Source organism: Corythoichthys intestinalis, chromosome 1 (assembly GCF_030265065.1).
Source record: "Corythoichthys intestinalis isolate RoL2023-P3 chromosome 1, ASM3026506v1, whole genome shotgun sequence".
Classification (NCBI taxonomy): domain Eukaryota; kingdom Metazoa; phylum Chordata; class Actinopteri; order Syngnathiformes; family Syngnathidae; genus Corythoichthys; species Corythoichthys intestinalis.
In genome coordinates, this window is record NC_080395.1 from 5,211,413 (window position 1) to 5,235,753 (window position 24,341).

Consider the following 24,341-nt stretch of genomic DNA (forward strand, 5'->3'; position numbering starts at 1 on the left):
CGATATGCTTTCTCCCTTAAATTCATATATTGTGGGGGTAGGACCGCAGTGGTTTAATATTCCATGATGTTTGATCCACGAAAACACAGAGTAAAGCAGCGACTTCTTCCTCGTCATCGTTCTCCCATCATTAGCTCTAATGCTATTAGCATTAGGCTAGTTAGCTATTGCTGGCAGGTAAGACTTACGGCAATTACGTTGACGAACGTCGTTTTTCCCGAATACTGGATGCCGACCAGGGTCCGCTCCATCTTTTCCTTCCAAAATAAAGACTTGAACCAGTCTAAAAGCCGGTTTATTAGTGCCAGCATCTTGGGAAGTCGGTGGTGCTTTGCCTCTTCCCTTCCTGTCAGATGTTTGGTTGGGCTTTTCCGGCTCTGAAGGGGAGGGAGGGCAGGGAAGTCGGAGACGGCCAGGCTATTCGTTCGTGGTCACTTTCCGAATCGGGCCGAATGGTATCGTTACAAAACGGTGACAAACAAAAACGTAAAAAAAAAAAAAAAAAAATTGACATTTTTGGAAAATCGGGAGATTTGGCTTTCTAATCATGAGGCGTGAGCATTGGGGTCAAAATCGGGAGTCTCCCGACCAAATCGTGAAACTTAACAGGTCTGCCCAGGATAAACACAGGTACAGTATATAGCTTTCCCTTGCTTTTTTTTTTTTACAGTTGCATTGTTGATAATTTATTAGAGATCGTAATTCAGCTTCAATTTATTGATCGTCCACTTCAATTTTTTTCTGATGGCCTATGGCAGCACTTAGATGACGAAGTGGGGAGTCAAGGAGATAATGAAACTGTAGATGAAATTGCATGGCTGAGCCGAATATGGCACGCAATGCAGAACTTCAATACTGGATTATTCAAACCTCTTTCAACTGCCTGAGGAATTCTTGTGCATGCTGGCATCGTCGGTTCCGGGCCAGTGTGTGTTGTCCACAGCAGGTGAAATTGCTTGTTAAAAAAAAAAAAAGGAACTAACTAGATTGTAAACATTGAAAAAATTATGCTTTTGAATACATTTTTATCAGAACAAAAAGTCCACAAGCAACCTCGTTCACTCATTCATTACTACTTAGATTTTTTACATTATATGTTCACACAATTTAAAGATATGGAATAATGCAATATTAAATCAAAGACTTGAATGAATGGTGAATTGAATGATTTTATTTTACATGCAAGGTCATCAATTCAGTGCCAGGCCATGTCCACACCTAGCAGTTTTTTTTTTTTCTTTTTAACGAGGATTTCTGCAGTAATACGCCAGAAAAATAATTACGTCCACAACTGCACGTTTGTAGAAAAAAAAACAGCATCGACAGCCAACCGCATTTATTCGTGTTAAGTACATTCATAACAATGCCAGGCCTCAAGGTGGCAGCAGATCTCCAAATCCCATCCAATCAGAGTAAGCTTCCCTTCTCGCGACGTCACTTCTTCAAATTGGAAAACATGGCGTCAGTCTCATACGCCGACAAATAATTGTCAGTAATCCCGTCCTCCGCTTGTGTTCCTCAATATGGAGCAATTCAAGAGTTTGTAAATAAATGGTTGCCAACACTACCTGTCTAATAATTAGATCTAAACACAGCGACAATATCCATGTTGACTCCAGATGTAAACGTTGGTCTCATGTGTGACGTGGGGACAAAGTTTGTCGCAGCCAGTGACATTTCCACGGTTAAATCTTCGGTTATCAGTGTCCACATGATGGCGCCACAAACGCAGAATTCACACTTATTCACTTTCCGCATCGTTCTTGCGAACTCCGGTTTAGGTGTGCGTGTGGATGATAGGCCAAACTTGTCCCGCCCCTGTCGGCCTCCAATTGGCTTAGTCCTCAGTCTATTGAGAATGGCCACAGTTCTACAGGTGTTCTAATTGGGGTCATTTAGGCTGGAGGCTCAACTAAACACTACAAGCAGTAAATACAAAAAGCAAAACATCACAGAAAACCCCAAAACAATCCAAATAATATAACAACACTTCTACCCTGTGACATTTACTCTCGGTCCGTTCCTCATTGCGTCCTGAAGACCGTGCTGACTGTGTTTTAGTTCCGCTTTCCTTGATATATTTCAGTAATCGAAAAATGGATGTATGTGAATCAATCTCAAATCTTCTACGGCCGAATCGTGAATAATCAAAGAATCGGAAATTTCGCACGCCTCTAGTACTTACTGAACTCACTGGTTGCTGTTCACGGTGCTGAAAGTCCAATCCTTTTGGTCAGCCCCTCCCAGTCCAAATGGACTGGACGTCTACTCGTGACAAACCCATTTCAATTCATGTCCGAAAACAACTGCCAGTAGTTTGGTGGCAAAGTCGTAGACCTTCCTCCTTGAACTCCACCTGCCAGTAGCGGCGTCACTATAAACATTGCGACGCCGGCGGGCGGACCGCCTCAAGTTCGAGGCTGCTTTTGCATGTTGATCCGACACCCGATGCTCTTGAGACCGTCGGACAGTACGTAGCACCGAACTAAATCTGAAGGAGACCAAATGGGCTCAACGTCTTCTAAAAATGAACACTTGGAATGACTCGCCATTCTTGACGCCAAGGACCGAACGTTGTTCTTCGTTTCACCCGGTGAAGCTGAAGAAAGACGCAAACAATCAGAATGGAACGTGAATAAACACTTTTTTTGATCAAGGGCATAGGTTTGGTCTCAACATTGGTAGGGACGATAAAACACATTCTTCCGCTTGGGAGCCCAGAATCAAAGGTTTGGCCTTCCGTTTTCGCTGTCACCAAATACTGTAAAGCCGAGGCCATTCCGAAACACAATTGCTGCGTCTTGGTGTTGCAGCGTCACCACGTAAACGGCCCTTAAGTCCGAACATAACAAAAATAATTCACTTACTAATAGTAGGGTCAATTCAGTCCTTGCAACATATTGGAAGACAATCTAAATGACCTCTTTAACTGAAGTCATGATATAATGCTAATAAGGTTGCTTAAAAGTTGGTGGGGGTAATTTGAGCATCCTAAAAAGTGGGTCGTGTTATGTCCCTTCAGTCCCTATCCAAACCTACGCCCTTGGTTTTGATCCTACCACACAGTCTTCAGCTGATAGCTGGGATCCTCTTGGACGTCCAATAAGACACTCTTTCCTTCCTCTCCTATTTGATTGCCCCAAAGGTACAGCTCTTGAAGATGGGAGGAGTGTAACTTGAGCGCCTTGGCCAATGAAACGCACCCTTTATCCGTAATATTGCACCATGAAAGCCTGCAACAAATGAAATTACTGCCTGAAGTCGGTTAGGGAACAAGGTTCGACTGAAAGTAACAGTTTGTCTGCCTTTTCCTTGGCTAATAATCGCAGCAATTCTTTTGATTTGTCGACCAGAATCATAGAAGATTTCTAACTGGAGGAGCTCCTTACTGGAGGACTTTTAAGCTGCAGTGTGGACTGGCCAGTCCTTCTGAGATGATCTTGACCCCCTCGTCCGACAGATCGTTCCAGCACAGGTCCAGCTCTTGAAGATGGGAGGGGTTTAACTTGAGAGCCTCCCCCAATGAAATGCATCCTTGCTTCGTGATCCCGCACTCTGACAGCCTGCAACAAATGAGATAATTGCCTGAAGTCGGGAAGGGAACCTGGTTAGCGTTATAAACGTTTGATTGAAAGTAACATTTCGTCTGCCTTTTCCTTGGCTAATAATAGTCGTGATTCTTTTGATTGGTCGACTGGAACCACGGGAGATTTCTAACTGGAGGAGATACTTACTCGAGGACTTGTAAGGTGCAGTGTGGACTTGCCAGTCCTTTCGAGAGGGCCTCAACGCCCCCGTCTGTCAGATTGTTAAAGTTCAAGTAAAGCTGTTGAAGATAGGAAGGGTTTAACATGAGAGGCTCGGCCAACGACACACATCCTCGCCCCGTGATCCCACACTCTGACAGCCTGCAACAAATGAGATAATAGCCTGAAGTCAGGAAGGGAACCTGGTTGGAGTTATGAAGGTTTGATTGAAAGTAACATTTTGTCTGCCTTTTCCTTGGTCAATAATTGCAGCAATTCTTTTGATTAGACAATTGGATCCACGGAAGATTTCAGACTGGAGCAGATCCTTACTTGAGGACTTGTAAGATGCAGTACGGACTGGCCAGTCCTTTCGAGAGGATCTTGACCCCCTCGTCCGACAGATTGTTGAAGTTCAGGTGCAGCTCTTGAAGATGAGAGGGGTTTAACTTGAGAGACTCCGCCAACAAAATGCATCCTTGCTTTGTCATTCCGCAGCATTGTAGCCTGCAACAAAAGAGATGATTGACTGAAGCCAGCGAAGGGAAACTGGTGAAATTTATAAAGGTTGTACTGAAAGTAACATTTTATCTGCCTTTCCTTGTCTAATGACAACAGTTATTCTATTGATTTTTCGACCGGAACAACAGAAGATTATGATCAGGAGGAGCTCTTTACCCTAGGAATTGTAAGATGCAGTGAGGACTGGTCAATCCTTTCGAGAGGATCTCGACCCCCTCGTCCGACAGATCGTTCAGACTCAGGTCCAGATGCCTCAGGTTGGAGGGAGAGCTGAGGACGGAAGCCAGCAGGTGACAGCTGCGTTTGTCCAGGTAACATTCGACTAGCCTGGAGATCACAAGCAGGAGGAACACGTGAGAGCGGGCCCCCAAATTTTTTTTTTGTGCTTTAGACCAAGACTACACTGTTTTACGTTCATATATATAGAAACGCCATGATTTAAGCGTTTATTTACAAGAATTTTCAACATAAAAAGCTCTTTGTTTTGTGACGGCCGCCATGTTGGATTTTGTATTCCTACACAATAGCGTAATTTAAGTTGCTCTTTCTGGCAAAAACTTATATGATATGTTAAATATTGCTATTGATCCTGAAAATATAGGTGATTATCTCTGCATTTGGTGATTTTTGTGCATATTTTTGTGAAATCTGAGAATTTTATAGCCATTTTAAGTTTTGTCATACTTGTATAAAAAATAATTAGGATTTTATCATTGAACGACTTTTAATTTTTTGATGCCGTTGCTCATGGAGACTCATATATGCCTGAGGGAGGTGCCTGATTTGGTTTTAGGTCGCTAGTGGCTTTGGGTTTAAAAATATTTGAATTTTAAGTTTTTAAAAATAGGCCCACTGATTGTGAAATCTACGCATTTTATGTATTGTATGTCGTTCTTCCCAGCGTTTCTCATGTCGCATCGCCCTGGACATGCAGGCAGAAAATAAATGAATAAATAAACCTGTACTCTGCTCTCCGTTCAATCAGCTGACATACTGACATGTGATCAGCATGGATAGTTAGCTCTGATTTGTTCAAATGCCTGTTTTATTTTTTTTTGGGAACAACAAATACGGGGAAAAAGAACAAGCTTGTTGAATTAAAGGGCCAATGCAACGGAAAATTGATCAGATCTTTAAGAGAAAGGAAAGAGTTGATCAGGTATATTTAATTCATTTTGGGAGGTTCCATGATAATGGTCACTTTGGACTCTTTTGTTAATTTATGTAAGGCTACTTATTTCCTTATAATAAAAAAAAAAAAAGTCAATGTTTGCTTTAAAATATATTCCATTTCACTGCGCATGTTAGTCATTTGTACTGAGTTTTTGTGAATGCATGTTACTTATATCTTTATTATTTAAAAAAAAAAGTTTATGTTCACATTATTTCCAATTTTAAAGTACATGCTGTGTTCTTAAATAGTTAAAATTGAGGTTTTGCTTTTAGATTTGAATAAATAAGGGTAAATAAACATTAAGTGGCGTTTTAGATGGAATTTTGTAAATCAGTGAAAAAATACAATATGCCTTGATCCAGTGTAATGCAGTAGCCTAATGCATGTGTGAAACCTTTCATTCATTCATGATTTTTCCGAGCCGCTTATCCTCAAGAGGGTCACGGGGGTGCTGGAGTCAATCCCAGCTAACTAAGGGCAGTATGCGGGGTACACTCTGAATCGGTTGCCAGCCAATAGCAGAGAACAAATCATATTCATCTAATAGGTACCAGTTTGTCAATGTAAACCAGCAATTATCATCGTACTCTAGAGTTAGTTATGGTGTGCCGCAAGGATCGGTCCTCGGGCCCATCTTGTTTACACTGTATATGCTTCCTCTTGGTAATATCATCAGAAAACATAGCATTAACTTTCATTGTTACGCTGACGACACACAACTGTATTTATCAATTAAACCTGAGCAGGTCAGGCAAGTGGAAAAACTAAGCACCTGCGTCCGAGATATAAATACCTGGATGAGCACTAACTATCTTCTACTTAATCCTGAAAAGACAGAAGTCCTTATAATAGGCCCGAAAAGTGTGAGAGACTCTTTAGCTGCCCAGATAGTCACTCTGGATAATGTAAGTGTAGCCTCCAGCACCACAGTTAAAAACCTAGGAGTTTTATTTGACCCTGACTTATCGTTTAAAGCACACATTAAACAAACCTGTAGAACGGCTTTCTTTCACCTGCGCAACATCGCCAAAATTAGAAATATTTTATCTAAAAGCGATGCAGAAAAATTAATTCACGCGTTCGTTACATCGAGATTGGATTACTGTAACTCCCTACTTGCAGCTTGTCCTAAAAGTTCTCTAAAAGGTCTTCAGCTAATCCAAAACGCAGCAGCAAGACTTTTAACAGGAACCAATAGAAGAGCGCACATCACCCCTGTGCTCCAGGCACTTCACTGGCTTCCAGTCGAGTTTAGAATTAAATTTAAAATACTCCTTCTTACATTTAAGACCATTAATGCATTGGGGCCATCTTATCTCACCGATGCTCTGGTTCCTTACCGCCCCTACAGAACACTCCAATCTCAGAATGCAGGTCTACTGGTAGTTCCCAGGGTTTCTAAAAGTACTGTCGGAGCTAGAGCCTTTAGCCACCAAGCCCCTGTTTTATGGAATCAGCTTCCAGCTAGTATTAAAGAAGCCGAGACAGTCTGCACATTTAAGATTAGATTAAAAACGTTCCTATTCGACAAAGCTTATGGTGAGGCTAGTTGAAGTCGGAGTAGACTCACAGTTTAGTCTAAGCTGCACTAGAAGCTATAATGCTGGGGGAAGTACAGCCGCTGAGTTCTATCTCCTTTTCTTACTCTACCTACCACTTGTCTTACTTTATTTCTATTTTCCAATGTTAATATCTAGTTGTCTAGTCTCTTCATCACTAGTCACCCGGTGTCCCCTTTCCCCCCTCCCCTCTGGGGAGGGGCAATTTTTCAGCTGCAGCCTCCTGACTGTCCGGACCCCTGGCTGGATAGACGTCCTCGCTGCTTCCCCCGTCTCATCTGGCTAGATGGACCTCTTCTTGCTCCTTTACTCCACTGCATTTTTTACGGACTGTAACTTCGCTTGCTAACTCCCACTGGCAGTTCTGGGGTTGCTGTCTATCCGTCCTGGGAGTGGATCTCTCCTGACTGTGGTACTCCCCGAGGTTTCTCATTTTTCTCCCAATTGACTATGGAGTTTTTGGAGTTTTTCCTTGCCGGCATGGAGGGTCTTAAGGACAGGGGATACCCAGGACTTGAATTGTATCTATTCATTTTTGTTGCCTCATTTCTGTAAAGCCCTTTGATACATTGTTGTTGTGATTTAGGGCTATACAAATAAAATTGAATTGAATTGAATTGAACAAGGAGATGAACAACTATTCGTGCACACAGTCATACCTGGGGACAATTTAGAGCAGTGTTCTCCAACCCGGTCCTCAAGACCCGCTGTAGGTGCAGGACTTTATTCCAACCAAACAAGATGACTACTTTTTCACCAATCTGGTGTTTTACTAGTGCAATCAGTTGATTGCAGTCAAGTGCTGCATGTTTTAGCAGAAAGCTCATTGGTTCAACTATCTGTGCTGGATCGGCAGGAACAAACACCACAACCCACAGCTGGCCATTGAGGACCAGGTTGGAGACCACTGATTTAGAGTGTTCGATCTGCCTACTATGCATGTTTTTGGGATGTGGGGGGGAAACTAAAGTACCCAGTAAAGAAGTCACGCAGGCACGGGGAGAACATGCAAACACCATACAGGAAGGCTGGAGCCCAGGATTGAACCCTTGATCTGTTGTGTTTTAATGTGTTATATTTATAAGAGTGCCAAAAGCAGTTTTTACATTTCTGTGGTTTTAGGAGGTTTAACCCCCCCCCAAAAAAGGGCTCTGTGTCGAATTTTATGTCAGGGAGTTCTAGCACGAAATTCTAGCCACTTTTACCCCTGATCACAACAGAAAGAGATTGCAGCATTGCAACAACATACAACTATGGTGTCACCAATGGGAGCGTCGCGTTGCCGTATCGAGCGCACCAATAGGAGTGTCGCGCTTACAAATCCCTCCGCCTAAGGTGCCAACAGTAGTCTTACTAAAGCTACAATATGTTTTCGTTGAATTTTTCCTGTGCACTAAGTATGTGCAAGAAATGCGCCAATGCGCATGTGCGCAGCTTACAGGGAACATTTGTACCAGTGCCAACTATTTCCGGTTTCCTAACTCATTCATTCCCTGCCATCTTCACAAGACATTCTGTTGATTTGCAAAGATTTTGGCTGTTCCGTCAAGCGCCACAGAATATTGTGTTTGATGGCGAAACAAACTTAAAAACGAACAATGGCGTAACGCAAGCAACACGTCACTTCCGCTCATTAATATTCATGACATTAGCTACTGTTGCTAAGTAGGGACAGGCCACCGTTTGTCCCTAATAGGAAATGAATGGAAATCGGGTACGAAGGAGATGTTTACAGAGCTAATCCTACTAATTCTCTCCGAAAATGATGTGCCTGGTGGCAAATTGACTGGCAAAGATGTGGAAGAACATAAAAATGCTCAGTTAAAGAGATGGCTTTAGTGTCGAAGGCTGAAAAAGACGAAAAAAACGAGCCAACCTACGCATAGCTTTAGCTTTTTCATCGACGCGACGGACAATGACATTCTCCTGTTTCAACAAGGTATCCTTTACCATCAGCCCTGTCTTTCTTACATATCCTCTGGTTGTCCTACGTCTCTTACCGTTCTTGGGGGGTAATTTAGTTAGCTTTGTGTAGCGATCGCAAATGCTACTCAGTGACAGCCAACGAACACTTTTAATTTTTTCATTGATAACACATCTTAATCCTATAATTTATTTACACTTCCCCCTTACTAAAGTTGTTGTTTTTTATATATATAACAGAAACGGTAACAGTGGCAGTCAAATACCATTGTAATTCTTTTCAGGTCATTCATTGTCAGACAGAAGCAGTACGGCACGTTACGCAAAAAAAATAAGTTAAAAATATAAAAATGGCTTACTTCTTTGTCCTCTAAAAGACCATGCCAACCCAACATAATGTTTACTGCATATGAAACGTGAATGGATTCGCCGAGCTGGTGTTAAAGTCCGCACAAGTTGATTCGGTTTTCACATTTTTTCCTCCCAAGTTTTTGGTTTCTGGGAACGTATGAAGAAAACATCCTTCATGGTCGTAATGTCTAGAGTCGTTTCTACAAGTTCCAAAATAGCAATGCGTGATCGGCATGTTTGTTTTTGAAAGATTACCGGAGAAAAGTAGCACTAATTACGTTGGGTTCATGCGAGGGCGGGTCTATAATGTCCCACTTCGGCTTTACTTCCGCTTTACGATGCGACGTCACGGTCTAAAAATAGCCTGTGTGCGGTACGCCATTAGATTCCCATCTTTCCTCATGAAAATAAGTTTTTCCACTCTTTTCGGTCTTCAGTGATGAGCAGTTAAAGATCAGGAACTCCTGTTTGTCTACGCCTTTGGTAGCGAACCTAAGTGTTCCAAAAAAAGTACAAACACATCTTTGGGAGTGATTGAGTTATTTTTGTTTTGTTTTTGGGTTGGATGTTGAGATATGCAATTGTTTTTGTTTTCATTTTATTTTTTTGCATTTGTCTTGTTTTGAGAGTTGTTGTTTTTTTGTTTTGTTTTTTTGCGATTTGCAGTTTTGTTTTTTGGTCATCGTGTTTTGTGACTTGTTGGACTGGTTTTGATATGCAATTGTTTTCATTCTTCTTCTTTTTTTTTTTTTTTTTTTTTTTGCCCATTTTGTGATTTGCAGTCGTTTTGTTTTGTTGAGTCATCAAGTTTTGTGAATTGTTGCACATGTTTTTGGATTTGCCATTAGCACTTACTCTAATTTTTGAGAAGCCTTGACAACCACCAACAGTTTCTCGAGCACCAAAGGTGATTGGGCGTATTCCGACAGGTAAATGGACTTCAAGGTTTCGTCGTTGGTAAGTAAGAAGGCCAGGGCAGACCACATATAATCTGGCATGTCTTCCCAGTGGAAACTTATGACTATTTCTTTCTGGATCTGCTTCAGCAAGGAGTCGTCCTTCAGCTCGTTTAAGCAGTAGAACAAGTTGATGTTGTTCTCTGGAGTGTTCCGTTTGATCCTTTCCTTGATCAACTTGACTGTTTTTGACTTGCTTTGCCTGCAGTGCTGAGGGGCTTTCAGCAGTTCACCCACTACTTCTTGGTTGCACGGCAAGGAAAGGCCAACGAGGAAGCGAAGGAACAAGTCCAGGTTTCCTTCACTCTCCGAGGCTTTCTGGAGAGCTGACCTTAGGACCTCAGTGATTTTCCAAGAACCTTCATCTTCTTTATCTTCTTCTGCTAATTCTGTTTCTTCGTTTTCTGATTCTGTTTCTTCTAATTCTTCTGATTTATCTTCATCTTGGAAAACACCTCCCGGTTCCAGCTCTGAATCAGTCACTACGTTCTTGTTGTCGTGGAAGAGGCTCATCATCACGTAGAATGCGGCCATATACTCCTGGATGGTCAGATGGATGAATTGAAACATCTTGCCTTGTAAGTTTTTTCTGAGCGGACGGACCTCCCTGAACACCTCGGTGAATATTCCGCAGTGTTTTGCGGCTTGGTTGTAATCAAAGCCGCTGTCCGCCAGATCCTTCTCATAGAAGATCTGACGTTTACTCATGGTGTTGTGAAAGGCCAGCTTTGCTAGCGCTTTCACGTCACAGGCATACTCCGTCGTCTGTCTCTCCTTGCTCTTGTCAAGGTGGCGAAAGGCATGCTCTGAGTACAATTCGGTCAGCGTTGTGGGAAGTTCTCCCACCTTCCCTTTGTCCAAATGATCCTGTAGTATTGTAGAGGTGATCCAGCAAAAGATGGGCAGGTGGCACATGATGAAGATGGTGCGAGACTTTTGGATGTACTCAATGATGCGATCTTCATTTGGGAACCTGTTCATGAAGTACTCCAGCCTCCGGGAATCACTGAATCCTCTCACCTCCGTTCTGCTGTCAATGAAGTCGGAGGGAATCTCGCGGACCGTTGCGGGCCGCGTGGTGATCCAAACCCTGGCGCAGGAAAGCAGGTTCCTCTTGATAAGGTGCGCCAGGAGCACCTCCAGAGGGTAGGCCTCTGTCACGTCCATGTCTACTTTCATTTCATTCTTCAAGTCCATTCTGAAGTTGCACTCGTCCAATCCGTCCAAGACAAACAAGATCTTGATCCTGCTGCTTTCGTAGTCCCGCTTCCCGGACGTCTGCAGTTCGGCAAATATATTGTTCAGCGTCTCCTCGCTCATGTGCCTACTCTCGCAAACGTAGCGTCGGATGAGCTTGGCCAGCGTAAAACTTTTCCCTTTGTCCGTGTTCAACTCACGGAAGGTGAAGGGAAATATGAAGTGTACGTCCTGGTTTGTATTCCCGCTGGCCCAGTCGCACACAAACTTTTGAACCAGGAAGGTTTTTCCGATTCCTGCGAAGCCGACGGTGAGCAGCGTGCGTATCGGTCGCGGCTTCCCGTCAGGGCTTTTGAAGATGTCACAAGGCAAGATAGACTCCCTGGCCGCCGCGGCACGCGTCTCCATCTGAAGGACCTCGTGCCGTTCGTCGGGACTGATGTCGGCCCCGTAGGTGACATCGAGCTCCGTGTAGACATCCACCAGAGGCTGCTGCTTCCATCGCTCGGTGTTGCCCTCGGGAACAATGCTGTATAAACTATGCAGGTTGCTTTGTAGGTCTGCCTTCAATCTGGCAAGTTGATCATTGTCATCGTGGACTGAGAAGACGGTGCCTGCAAGAAAGCAGCGATGACGCGTTATGGACAAAAATCAACAACTTCACAGCCACCTGAGACGGTTGTCTTCCACAGTTTTTAAGTCACCAGCGTTCTAACCCCACAAGCTACTTTCGGACTAACCTCTTATTTCAAGCACGTTGCAACGCAACATCTCAGCCAAGTTATTGTTACCGATCCTCTTTAGAATCTTGATGGTCTCCTCCAAAGCGTTCTCGCCGTGCTTCTTCACCATCTCGTAAGCAACGTCCACCGGGCTGGGGGTGTCAAGTACCCTTTGAGGCAGGTCCGTGAAGAATTTGAAGGCCTTGAAGTCGTCTTCCCCCAGCTCCATCAGCGTTTTCCACAGCAGCTCCTTCCGCCCGCTGTCCAGAGTCATCCTTCTTCCTCGTAAACGCGTAAGCTAGGTGACCTACGATCGGGTATCTGCGGACAACAACATTTATTGACTTACAAAGTTAGAGTAAAGAGAGCTAGGAAACAGTTTGAGTGACGTGATGCAAAACAGGGACGTCAGGTCAATCTTCTTCATTCCTGTTGGAAGTCCCTTGTCACTTGGTTCTTTACAATTGTGGCACAAAATGACGAGATTTGATATTGAAAATACCTGACAATATACAGTACAGGCCAAATGTTTGGACACACCTCATCATTTGTGCCCTTTCTTTTCATGTCTAAGTAAGTTGTACATTTAAATTAAATCAAATTGATATGATATGGAATCTCCGTAAAGCATGGTAATGCCCATCCCTACCTCCCAGTCAAAATGGATTGAACGTCTGGCAGGCCATGAGTCCTATGCTACTTTTTCAAATTCTTCAATGACTGTTGTACATACTTTGTACACTGCTGGCCAAAAGTACTGGCACCCCTGCAATTCTGTCAGATAATGCTAACTTTCTCCCAGAAAGTGATTGCAATTACAAATGATTTGGTAGCAATATCTTCATTTATTTTGCTTGCAATGAAAAACCACAAAAGAGAATTAAAAAAATAATAAACATTTAAACTTTGACAAAACTCCAAAAATGGGCCGGACAAAAGTATTGGCACCCTCAGCCTAATACTTGGTACCACAACCTTTAGACCACAGGTGTCAAACCGATTCCAGAAAGGGCCTAGTGGGTGCTGGATTTTGTTCCAGCCATAAACGCGCAGAGAGTTTAACCAATAAACTTCCTGCTGAAACAAGCAGCACCTGACAAAGTTTAACTGATTACACATGTAAAAGATCTAATTGGTGAAAAGGTGTCCTCTTCATTGGTTGAAAAGCAAACCTGCACACACTTTCCCTTTCCCTTTCCGGAATCGGTTTGACACCTGTGCTTTAGACAAAATAACTGCGAACAACCACTTCCGGTATACAATGAGTTTCTTACTATGCTCTGCTGGAATTCTAGACCATTCTTCTTTGGCCAACTGCTCCAGCTCTCTGAGATTTGAAGTGTGTCTTCTCCAAACTGCCATTTTCAGATCTCTTTACAGGTGTTCTGTGGGATGCATGTCTGGACCCATTGCCGGCCACTTTAGAAGTCTACAGTGCTTTCTCTCAAACCATTTTCTAGTGCTCTATGAAGTGTGTTTTGGGTCATTGTCCTGCTGGAAGACCCATGACCTCTGAGGGAGACCCAGCTTTCTCACACTGGGCCCTAATTTATGCTGCAAAATGTGTTGGTCTTCAGACTTCATAATGCCATGCACACGGTCAAGCACTCCAGTGCCAGAGGCAGCAAAGCAACCCCAAAACACCTCCTCTATTTTTGACTGTGGGGACAGTGTTCTTTTCTTTGAAGACCTTGTTTTTTTCCTGGAAACTTTATGTTGATGCCTTTTCCCAAAAAGCTCTAATTTTTTCGCATCTGACCAGAAAACATTCTTCTAAAATGTTTTTGGCTTTCTCAGGTAAGTTTTTGCAAACTTTAGACTGGTTTATTTATGTCTCTGGGTCAGAAGTGGGGTCTTCCTGGGTATCCTACCATAGAGTCCCTTTTCATTCAGACGCCAAAGGATAGTACGGGTTGACACTGTCGTACCCTTAGACTGCAGGACAACTTGAACTTGTCTGGATGTTAGTCGAGGTTCTTTATCCACCATCCGCACAATCTTTTGCTGAAATGTCTCGTCAATTTTTCTTTTCCGTCCACATCATAGCCACAGTGCCATGGGCTCTACACCTATTGATGACACTAGGCAAGGTAGACACAGGAACATTGAGGTCTTTGGAGATGGACTTGTAGCCTTGAGATTACCCATGCTTCCTCACAATTTTGCTTTTCAAGTCCTCAGACAGTTCTTTGGTCTTCTCTTTTCTCTATGCTCAATGTGGTACACACAAGGACACGGTACAGCGGTTGAGTCAACTTTAATCCATTTTAACTGGCTGCAATTGTGATTTGGTTATTGCCACCACCTGTTATGTGCCACAGATAAGTAACACATGCTGTTAATTACACAAATTAGAGAAGCATTACACGATTTTTCAAAGAGTGTCAATACTTTTGTCCGGCCCATTTTTGGAGTTTTGTGTCAAACAATAATGATTTATTTTTTTCCCCCCCCATTCGTTTTTGTTTTTTTCATTGCAAGCAAAATAAATTAAGAAATTACTACCAAAGCATTTGTAATTGCAATCATTTTCTGGGAGAAATTGAGCATTATCTGACAGAATTGCAGGGGAGCCAATACTTTTGGCTAGTACTGTAGAATCTCCGTAAAGTGTTGTATCGCCCATCCCTACCTCCCAGTCAAAGTGGATTGAACGTCTGGCAGGCCATGAATCCTATGCTACTTTTTCAAATTCTCCAATGACCCTTGTACATACTTTGTATGTAAGTATTTTATTCAAAAAATAAGGAAATGTATGGCAAGCACCAGGGAAGTGAGTCACATATCTGAAGACAACAGGAAGCTGTGTAACTGCTAGCGAAACCTTGTCTCTCTAAAAGAAGATGCACTATTTAAGCACATAATAGTCATCACACAAAACGGGAGGCTAACTGACCAAAGGAGAAACCTATGGGCAAACTTTGGAACTCGACACTCATGTGTTTCCTTTCAGTGAAAGAGAAAACTTACCCGGACAGCCTTGTCGTGTCGACTCTTCCAGAGTGTGCGGGTGGCCACTTGTCTCAGTGCTCTAGTGTTGTGTCAGTCTTGAACAAATCGTTTGGAGGAATGACACTGAAGTAATCACCTTCTGCACTGATTCATTCTTAAGAAAGTTGGGCCTTGCGTGGGAGGGTGTTGAGAGTTGAGACAGCCTCATTGCAGGAAGGGGCGGGAGCGGAAACAATCAGAGCGTCTGCCGCTTACTTCCACGTGTGGCCAATACGCAGCCAGCTTGCAGGCAGGGGAAAGACCCGAGTTATGTCACTTCTCGTTCACTTATTCTCGGTCCTGACCGAGATTGTTGAGATAATTCGTTCTGCAACGGGACTTGACTTCCCACTACTGTTTTTCAGTATCGTTTGATTATAAGTTTTTGTTTCAGAGCAACAAATTTGAGAACTAGCTATACACACACTTTAAACGATAGCACAAAAACAAAAATACAATGGCGCGTCAGGTAAATGTGATGTGCTGGTTGTTCCATATTTGGAAATTAAAGGTTCGGTCTCTCTTTTCATTTCAGTTACACAGCAGCAAGCGTGTCACACAGAAGCATGACTTTGATCCCATAAAAATACGTGTTACGATCGTGAGCAGAGAACCCTAAAGCAGGTACATGAGATGGCGTGGTTAGGAAGTCAAAAAAGTTTATTTGTTCCAGAGCCATGGTGTTCTTCCGTGTAGAGAGCCTGGGCAGAGGTAGCAAAAGACGTGAGGCGTTGGCGGGATCCTAGGACAAGGCTAAAAGGTCCATGATCAGTTGAGGTCACTCAGAAACATTCAAAATGCGAGAAGGCACTAAGAGTATACTGAAAGAGACGATCCAGCGACGTGGTGGAGCTCTGGCTGGCTTATGTAGGCTGGTGATGGTGATTGCTGACAGCTGCCGTCGCTCTACCCGTCAGGTGCTGGGCCTGTAAATGAATGACACACACAGCCACACACCTGGCCAGCCCTAGGCCTGACCGACGACGCGGCGGAAGTTCTCTCTCACGACTGCAGCGGCAGGGGAAGGAGAGAGTGGAAACACAACAATAGCGTCGGTCACTCAAGCCCTTTTCACACACATATCCAGGGAAATTCCTGTGTAAGGTGACGCGGGATTTACGCGGGATGTCCCGAGAATGACGCGGGTTGGACGCTTTCACAGACTTGTCCAGTGTTGCCCACTGGTGCCCTATGTGTGGGGAGGGCTGCTGGCGCGATTTTATAACCTGGACATGACGTCATTTTTGGTCGGCGTCGGCTGTCACAACGTTGGTCAAATTGTGTTTTATTCCAGAGTGCGCGTTCCCTACGTCGTAATTGCAGCCAATTCAATCTTATCAAGACCAGACAATCCCAGAGAAGATTCCTGTCGACCTACTGTCACAGACCCATTGTGTTATTCCCCCTTTTCTATATGCAGGGCAGCAGAGGGGAGAGGCTCGCTCTCGCGGTGTGCACGGAATCCTCGGGCGCAGGCGTGAGTGGAGCCGCCGCAGGTGCAGATCTTGGTGACGAATATGTATTTAAATTAATGGACCCTTGAACGCATCTCTTCCTCCACCCTACCATCCCGTAGCAATTTAATTTAGTTGTTTTCAGTTTAATTTAGCTATTCCCAGCTATGTTTGTTTACCGCTTTTCTTCTTACTGCGAAGAGAGAGGAAGTGATGTGATGATATTTACGTCATCAGCCATCGTGCTGTGACCCGGGAATTTAAGGCTTGCTTTCACGCACATCGCTTCCCGAGAAAGTCCCTGACATGAAACTAAGACGCGACCTGTGAATTGTCCGTGTAATCTCCTTGTCATTCAACACGGGAAATTGTTTTCGCACACAAATGCAGCACAGGTTTGGCCAAGAGTCAAGAATCTGCATTGGACAAGGTGATGATGCTAGAACTTTTGTTTTTATAATGTTCCAGTGAGATTTACAAAGATGACTGCCTGACGAAAACATCAAAATTCCCTCGGTCCTTGATGATATGGGGCTTCAAGTCAGGCAAAGGCACTGGGGAGATGGCTGTGGTTAAATCTTCAAAAAATGCAGTTTGCACATTGAAATTTTAGACAGCTTTCTTTATCCCTTCAATTGAAAATATGTTTGTCAATGCATCATGCCACAAAGCTAAAACTGTTCAAGCATTCCTTGGTGAAAGACTCATCCAGTCAATGTCATGGCCTGCAAATAGTCCAGATCTCAACCCTATTGATAACCTGTGATGGAAATTGAAAACAAATGGTCCACAGTAAGGCTCCGAACCTCAAGGATGATCTGGCAACTGCAATCAAAGGGAGTTGGCACCAAAATGATGATGAATACTCATCAAGTCCATGCCTCAGAGACTGCAAGCTGTCATAAAAGCCAGAGGTGGTGCTACTACAGATGTGTTTTGATTATTTCTTTGTTTGTTTCTTATGATTCCATGTTTTTTCCTAAGAATGGAGTGATTCCATATATATTTCCCTGCACTTGCTCGATAAAATTAACATTTGCTGACTACCACAATGTTTTTTCTTCATTTCTTTTAGGATTTCTGATGCTACAGAGTTGCACTTTTGAACGAATTCATAATTTCTTTCAAGCTTTTTATCTGAATTTGTTCTACATGATAAAATATCTGTGTGAGTGCTCGTCCGAGACTGGGGATTCCATACTTTTTGCTAGGGGTTGTAGAAGATGTGGTCAGTACTTTCCAGTAAATTCCTTACAAAAAGGAACAATTTCTAACTTCAAATATCCTACGTAGAAACTCCCCAGAAGGGTAAACACCATTCGTACTTTTTAAATGAATTTCTTTTGCTTTTGGTGCAATTAAAAGTGTGAGAAATTTGGTGTTATATAAATAGTTGATGATAACATATATCTTGAATGCAATTGTTTCTAATATTAGAGTTTCGAAGATTTTGACCGTTCACCGTGAGTGTAGGCACTTCCCGTTCTATTAAGTTGCTGATTGGTTTTGGTGATGCGATTGGCAACGTCGATAACCGAACCATTCATTTGGTGGGGTTGGAGGGGTAAATGATTCGTTTGAACGAATAATTTTGACTGAAAAAATTGTACTGGATTCGTTCCCTCAAGTGCAGGGGTGTCAAACCAATTCCACAAAGGGCCCAGAGGGTCCTGGATTTAATTTCAGCCAAGACAGATTAACCAATGAATTTCCTGCTGAAACAAGCAGCACCTGACTGCTATCAACCAATTACACTTGTAGGAGATCAGATTAGTGAAAAGGTGACCCTTCATTGGTTGGAACGGAATCCAGGACCCTCTTGGCCTTTTGTGGAATTGGTTTGACACCCCTGCTCAAGTGAACTGTTTATTCCGTCGCTAGGGACCATTGATGTGGCATCATGAAAGCACTGCAAAAATGAAACTATTCGATATGGAGTCAACATGGCTGGATTTCAAACTCTCTCCCAGTTCTTATTTGGCACTGAAAGACCACGGGAAATCCAAAATGTGATCATTTCTGTTTCACGATAGAAATTTTGTTTTTCTCCACGAGATGGCACTACTGGTCAGGTGGTAGTTCTAATCTGAATTTGATTCATTTTGTGTATTTGTTTGGTCTAATATAGTCATGTAATGGGTTATAGTACGGTATAATGATAACTCTTCAAATAGATAATGTGCTGAGAAAAAGAGTATACCATTGTTTAAAAAAAAAAAAACAGACACTGTAAGGAGTTACAATGTTACTCAAGATATGATTTTTATTTCGGGCAGTCATAAAAGAAATACAACAAGAAAAGAAAAACAACAATGATAATAAAAAAAATATATACATGCATATATGTAGCTCGAAAAGGGGTGCGAGGAAGCCGAGCTTTTATAGGCCCCACACCCTATTTCCTTCAGTATTCTTTTCAGCAAACACATCATTACTTGTACTTGAGCACATAATTTAGATGACTACATTTACTTGAGAACAATTGTTTTTTTTTTTATGTCACGATAGTCAAATTTTTGGCCACTCTATCCACCTCTGGTATTCTGTTGTTTTGATCAAAACATTTGACCGCTTTGACCAAGTGGCAAATGACGTGTTGCCAATGAAGAGTTGTTAACGATTATATTTAGAACTGAAACTTTGTTGGTCAAAAGTGCACCAGTAAAAAATCTTGCTTTGAAATTGTTTTAGATTGTAATGATTAGTTTCTCAATCGCTAGCCGTGCTGTCGTGTGGAGACGAGGGTGTCAATGGAAGATATTTACCATTCAAGCGCCTGAGATCTGATGTTAATGGAATCCAAGTTGCTTATGGTTATGGTGATTCTGCCTCCGGTTAGAACCTGTACGGTCAAATCTCCTCAGAATCATGTTCTTCGGGACTTTCTTCCTCCTCTGATTCGCTTTCAGTGTCGGATTCCGACTCGAACCTAAGGGAGTTCCAAAAAATCGATTATTACATGCATCGCGATTCGGCACGTGACATTTCGATTACGATTCATAAATGTTCAAAAACGATAATTATTCCTCGTAACTTTATGACAGCCGTTCGTAGCATAGCAAAATTCCAGACACGTCTGCCGCCCGGAAACCTTTAACGGACGCACGCACAAAGTTATGATGGATGCTGTCGGCTAATGAGCGAGATATTTACTCCGTTTCGAAAGACTGGGAAATAAGTTTGTGTTTGAGACAGGCAGGTATGAGACAGGCGGTTGCGCTTCTGTGCGCGAGTTATTTTTTAGAGAGAGAGGGGAAGAGAGATCATTCGTTGCTGCTTGTCTTTCAGTTGTGCAGCAGTTGTAAATCATGTCAATTGAAAAATGTCCTGAGTGTGTTGCTAAGACCCGTGTGCGTCTATAATAGGTGAGTACACGAACCCTCTTGAAGTGTTTAGCCTTTATTGTTGTTGTTTTTGAGATGTTAGTAGTTTGTGCCGAGCGCTAAGCTAATTCGCTAACATGTATTTCATATGCAGAACGTGTAAAACCACTATTAAGTACAGCGGTAACACGACAAAAATGAGAAATAGTACAGAAATCTGTGAAAACAAGGTATATTGGTTAAAAGAAGTCTTATTTCTAAAGATACTTTGAAAGAAAATGTGGAATTCATTCCACCAGTGTAAATTTTATTGTACTTTTTTCGAGAGGATCTCCACCCCCTCGTCCGACAGATTGTTGAGGCTCAGGTCTATCTGTTGAAGATGGGAGAGGTTTAACTGGAGAGCCTCAGCCAAAAACGCCTATGACCATACTTGCTGTTTGTGTTGAAATGTCAAACATAAAACTATTCAGTCTCATTTTGTTCTGTTAAATGTTTATCCGAACATGTTGAATGAATATTACCAAGCTTTAAAACGGTTGATCGAGCATGTTTGGATGTCAATGGGACATCAACATTACAAATTTTCTAAAATGCTGATTATCATTAGTTGGTGAAGAAAACAACAGTTTGGATATGAAGATTATGGTGTCCTGAAAAAATAAGGACCCAACCTGGCCATTGTGAACAATTTTTTCTTTGAAATATAATGGCAACATTAGAGGCATGCAAATTCCATGGGCTTAGGTGTTAACGGGTAAAGGTACAGTGTTGAAAAAGGTTTGTTTATAGCCTGGCACACCCCTTGTCCCAAAAATTACAAAACAGATGGTGAATTTGCATTGAAATAAGTATATTTCATCTCATTGAAACAAATATGTTTTTATATCGGTTTGTACTAGGGACTAACTTTCAAATAATCAGAAAAGTAACTCCCTCAAAGACACTTCAGTTTTGACTTAAAGTCAATTGACTAATGTAATCTTTGAAAACATGGATTTGAAATACTGTAGTCCTATTGGCTAATCCAGTTTATGTGTATGTAAGTTACAGATGTTTGTGTGTCTTCATTTCCCATCTTTTTCTTTTTCTTTTTTTGGTATGGGTAAAGACTGACACAGACCTGAGGAGCCGGCTGGGGACAATCTGGTGGCACGCATCACATTGACTATATATGGACCACTTATTGCTGATTTCCTTCATGAAAGAGCCTTCAAATTGATTTTTAAAAATCAAGTGCAGGCAGGATGCAAACTTTGCAAATAGATCTTGTTCATGGTTCTTCTTGGAAAAAATAAAATATATTGATAATAATCGATAATATAATAAATTGTTTTAAAAAAAGAAAAAATCCTATTTGTCATGATATGGAAAAAATTCCACCACGGCACGCTGTCTGAATCCGATGCAGCCCACCACCACCACAGCTTCAAAAAATTCTAGCAGAAACCCTGAGCACTCTGACAAGCAACAATGTTTTGATCCTACCAGACATACTGCAGGCGATAGCTGGGATCCTCTTGGACGTCCGATAAGACCCTCTTTCCTTCTTTTCCTATTTTATTCACACTCAGGTCCAGCTCTTGAAGATGGGAGGGGTATGACTTGAGCGCCTCGGCCAAAAAAAGGCATCCTTTATTGGTGAACCCGCACTCTGACAGCCTGCAAAAAATGAGGTAACTGCCTGAAGTCAGGAAGGGAACCCGGAAGATTACCAAAAAAAAACAGCACATCACAAAACCCTGTGATACATCTGAAAAAACTAATCGTTTTATCCAAGGGCATAGGCTTGCATAGGGACGATAGGGACAATACACTGCCAACTTTTTAGGATGGTCAAATTGTCCCCACCAACTTTTAAGCAACCTTATATGCATTATATAATGTGTTCAGTTATGTATATAGCTCATTTAGATTGTCTTCCTATATGATGTGACGATAGAATTGACCCTAGCATTATTAAGTGAATTATTTTTAATATTATCAGACTTCCATTTACTCCTTTTTCACTTGCTAATGAGCCAGTCCATGTTTTTTTCCTCAAACGCACGTTTGATTGGCTGATTATTCCCACCTCCCACCCCCACTCTCTCACAGCACAGAATTAAGTTACATGTCGACATGCCGCCACCTCCTCCGCCCGCTTCGAAGAGGAGGGATATTAGGAGGAGGAAGTTCATACCGCAGGTATTAATGCACAAATCCGATTTTTTCGTGTTTTTCCGTCTCGAGTGAGGCATTAAGTTGACGGTTTGAATGGGACAAGTCGCACAGAAGTGAACCATTTCAAATCCGATCTGGGTCACTTTTGTTTGTGGTGTAAATCCGATCTGGCCCACAGTTTTCCAGAACGTGGCGGCGAACTGAACTGTCAAGTTTCCCAAGTCGGAATTCATGCAGCAATTACGTCAGCAAAGAGCGACAGGAATGGAGGACGGCAGCGATTTAGGCGTTAGCGCCCAGCTTGAACTTGGCTTTCTGAGAATAGGCGAGCTTGACAACAGTCAGAAAAAAAATAAAATCACGAGTCAAGGCTGAGAATGCTCGGTTTTCTTTCTGTGTGGTAAATGAGCAGATTTCAGTATCGCTTCCATGGCCGAGAGTCGGGGCAAACTGACCGTATGTGTGTGCGTGCGTGCACGACGTACACACATACGGTGCATGCGTTCAATCAATCCATATAAACTTTGAATATAAGGGATTATTTATGTCTCTTAATTGTGTCCTCTTTTTGGAAATAAAAATATGATCACCCTAGAATGATGCAGAGCCAGCATGTGTAGTCATTTGTTTTGATGCTTCCGCGCACGCGGGTCCGTTCGCTCAGCGCCTGTCGGACTGCGAGTTAATGCACATGCTTAACACTTGAATGTGCTCAATGGACAAAGGCAGTCGGAACGGGTACGCCAAAAAAAAAACAGATATTACTAAAACTCGGAATTGTGCATTAAGACCTGCGGTATGAACCTAGCCTAATTAGAAGTTGTTGTTTTTTCCAGCCGGCAGCCGCTGTAAGTAACTAAACTGTAAAGTAAACTGATCAGGAATCTGCTTCAGTATGGGGGTAGATTTGTGTCTATTATTCTATCAAAAAAAAAAGTCGCTTCAATCAAAATATATATTTTCAATCAAAAAAAAAAGTCACTTCAATCAAAAAAAAAAAAAGTGTTTGAATGCAAAAATAAATTTGAAAGAAAAAAAAATGCATTTCAAAACTTTTTCTTTGATTGAATTTTCTCTTTTTGATTGAAACAACTTTTTTGATTGACGTAATGTAGTTTTGCGTTTGGGCTAGAGCAGGGCGGTAAACCGAAAATTTACCGGTACCAAAATTATTCACGATGACCGACGTAATTTTGACCATGTTGGTGAATTGGGTAATTTAATAAAACAAGAAAATACAGTATTTTCATCCCGCTTTGACGCTGTGTTGTTCGGCTACGTTCATTCCCCTTTAAAAAAAAACGTATGGTGTCTCATGGTTATCAGGAAGCCAAACAAACAGAAGCCCGGTAGGCTAACGCTAGCGGCTAACGCTACAAGCAAACGCGATGGAGTGCGTCTTAAGGGAGGTTCGCCAAACTTTCACCCGACACTAAGGCTACGTTCATACTACAGGTCTTAATGCACGAATCCGATTTTTTGTCATATCCGTTTTTTTGGCGTGCCCGTTCAGACTGCCTTTATCCATTGAGACCGTTCAAGTATTACGCATGCGCACTAATTCGCAGTCCGACACGCGCTAAGCAAGAAGACCCGCATCCGCAGAAGCATCAAAACAAATGACACACGTCATCCGTCATTCCAGGGATATCATATTTTGCTTTTCAAAAGGAGGACACAAATAACAGACATAAATAATCCCCGTTTAGGCTTATATTCAAAGTTTATATGGATCGATAGCATGCACGCACTGTCCGTGCACGTCACACACGAGCAGTTAGCCCCGACTCTCTCTCGGCCGTGTAAGCAATGTTGAAATATTGCTCACTTGTAACAGAGAAAACTGAGCATTCTCAGGCTTATCCTCAACCCATTTTTATTTTTTATGACTGTTGTAAAGCCCAGCCCTTCCCCAAAAGCCGTGTTCACTGCAAGCTACAGCGACAGTCTGGAAAAATGTGGCCCAGATCGGATTTAGACCACATACGAAAGTAACCCAGATCGGATTTGAAATGGTCCTGTTCTATGCGACTTGTCACGTTCAGACCATCAAGTTAATGCCTCACTCGAGTCGGAAAAACACGAAAAAATCGGATTCGTGCATTAAGACCTGTAGTATGAACGTAGCCTAAGTAGACTCTTGGCGGAATCCAGACGGGCGTTCACCCGTTGTCCTCCCTTGTTCTCACGATTTCCGGAGAGGGTGCTTTCAGTGCTTTCTACTGGTAGCCAGGCCACAAACTAACGCTCGTGGCAAACG

General features: G+C 42.5%; 2 protein-coding genes across 4 annotated transcripts in view; both read right to left on the minus strand.

Moving 5' to 3' along the window:
* The window catches only part of LOC130913785 (NACHT, LRR and PYD domains-containing protein 12-like), a 111,504-nt gene that overhangs the window by 53,315 nt on the left and 33,848 nt on the right, over positions 1–24,341 (minus strand). For 2 of the 3 annotated variants that reach the window (XM_057833041.1, XM_057833738.1), the window contains 2 exons: positions 21,407–21,580; positions 18,475–19,524 (listed from right to left, as the gene is read on the minus strand). In XM_057833041.1, the coding sequence (XP_057689024.1) occupies positions 19,446–19,524; positions 21,407–21,580 (253 nt within the window). In that variant the 3' untranslated portion in view covers positions 18,475–19,445. Of the gene's footprint in view, positions 1–18,474; positions 19,525–21,406; positions 21,581–24,341 lie in introns of those variants that run through there. The other variant, XM_057834545.1, reaches the window with a different exon arrangement.
* On the minus strand, positions 1,196–16,554 carry LOC130913116 (NACHT, LRR and PYD domains-containing protein 12-like). Its single transcript, XM_057831851.1, has 9 exons — positions 15,121–16,554; positions 12,169–12,471; positions 10,131–12,042; positions 4,425–4,595; positions 4,080–4,253; positions 3,735–3,908; positions 3,390–3,563; positions 3,060–3,233; positions 1,196–2,599 (listed from the first exon to the last, which is right to left on the minus strand). The coding sequence occupies exons 2-9, from the start codon at positions 12,422–12,424 to the stop codon at positions 2,587–2,589; spliced, it is 3,048 nt and encodes a 1,015-aa protein (XP_057687834.1). The 5' UTR covers positions 12,425–12,471; positions 15,121–16,554; the 3' UTR covers positions 1,196–2,586.

Coding starts and splice junctions, on each gene's coding strand:
- LOC130913116 (XM_057831851.1), bottom strand. CDS start 12,424: ATGACTCTGGACAGCGGGCGGAAGGAGCTGCTGTGGAAAACGCTGATG. Junction 3,564..3,734: donor TGCACCTTACAAGTCCTCGA/GTAAGTATCTCC, acceptor CATTTGTTGCAG/GCTGTCAGAGTGCGGGATCA. Junction 3,234..3,389: donor TGCAGCTTAAAAGTCCTCCA/GTAAGGAGCTCC, acceptor CATTTGTTGCAG/GCTTTCATGGTGCAATATTA.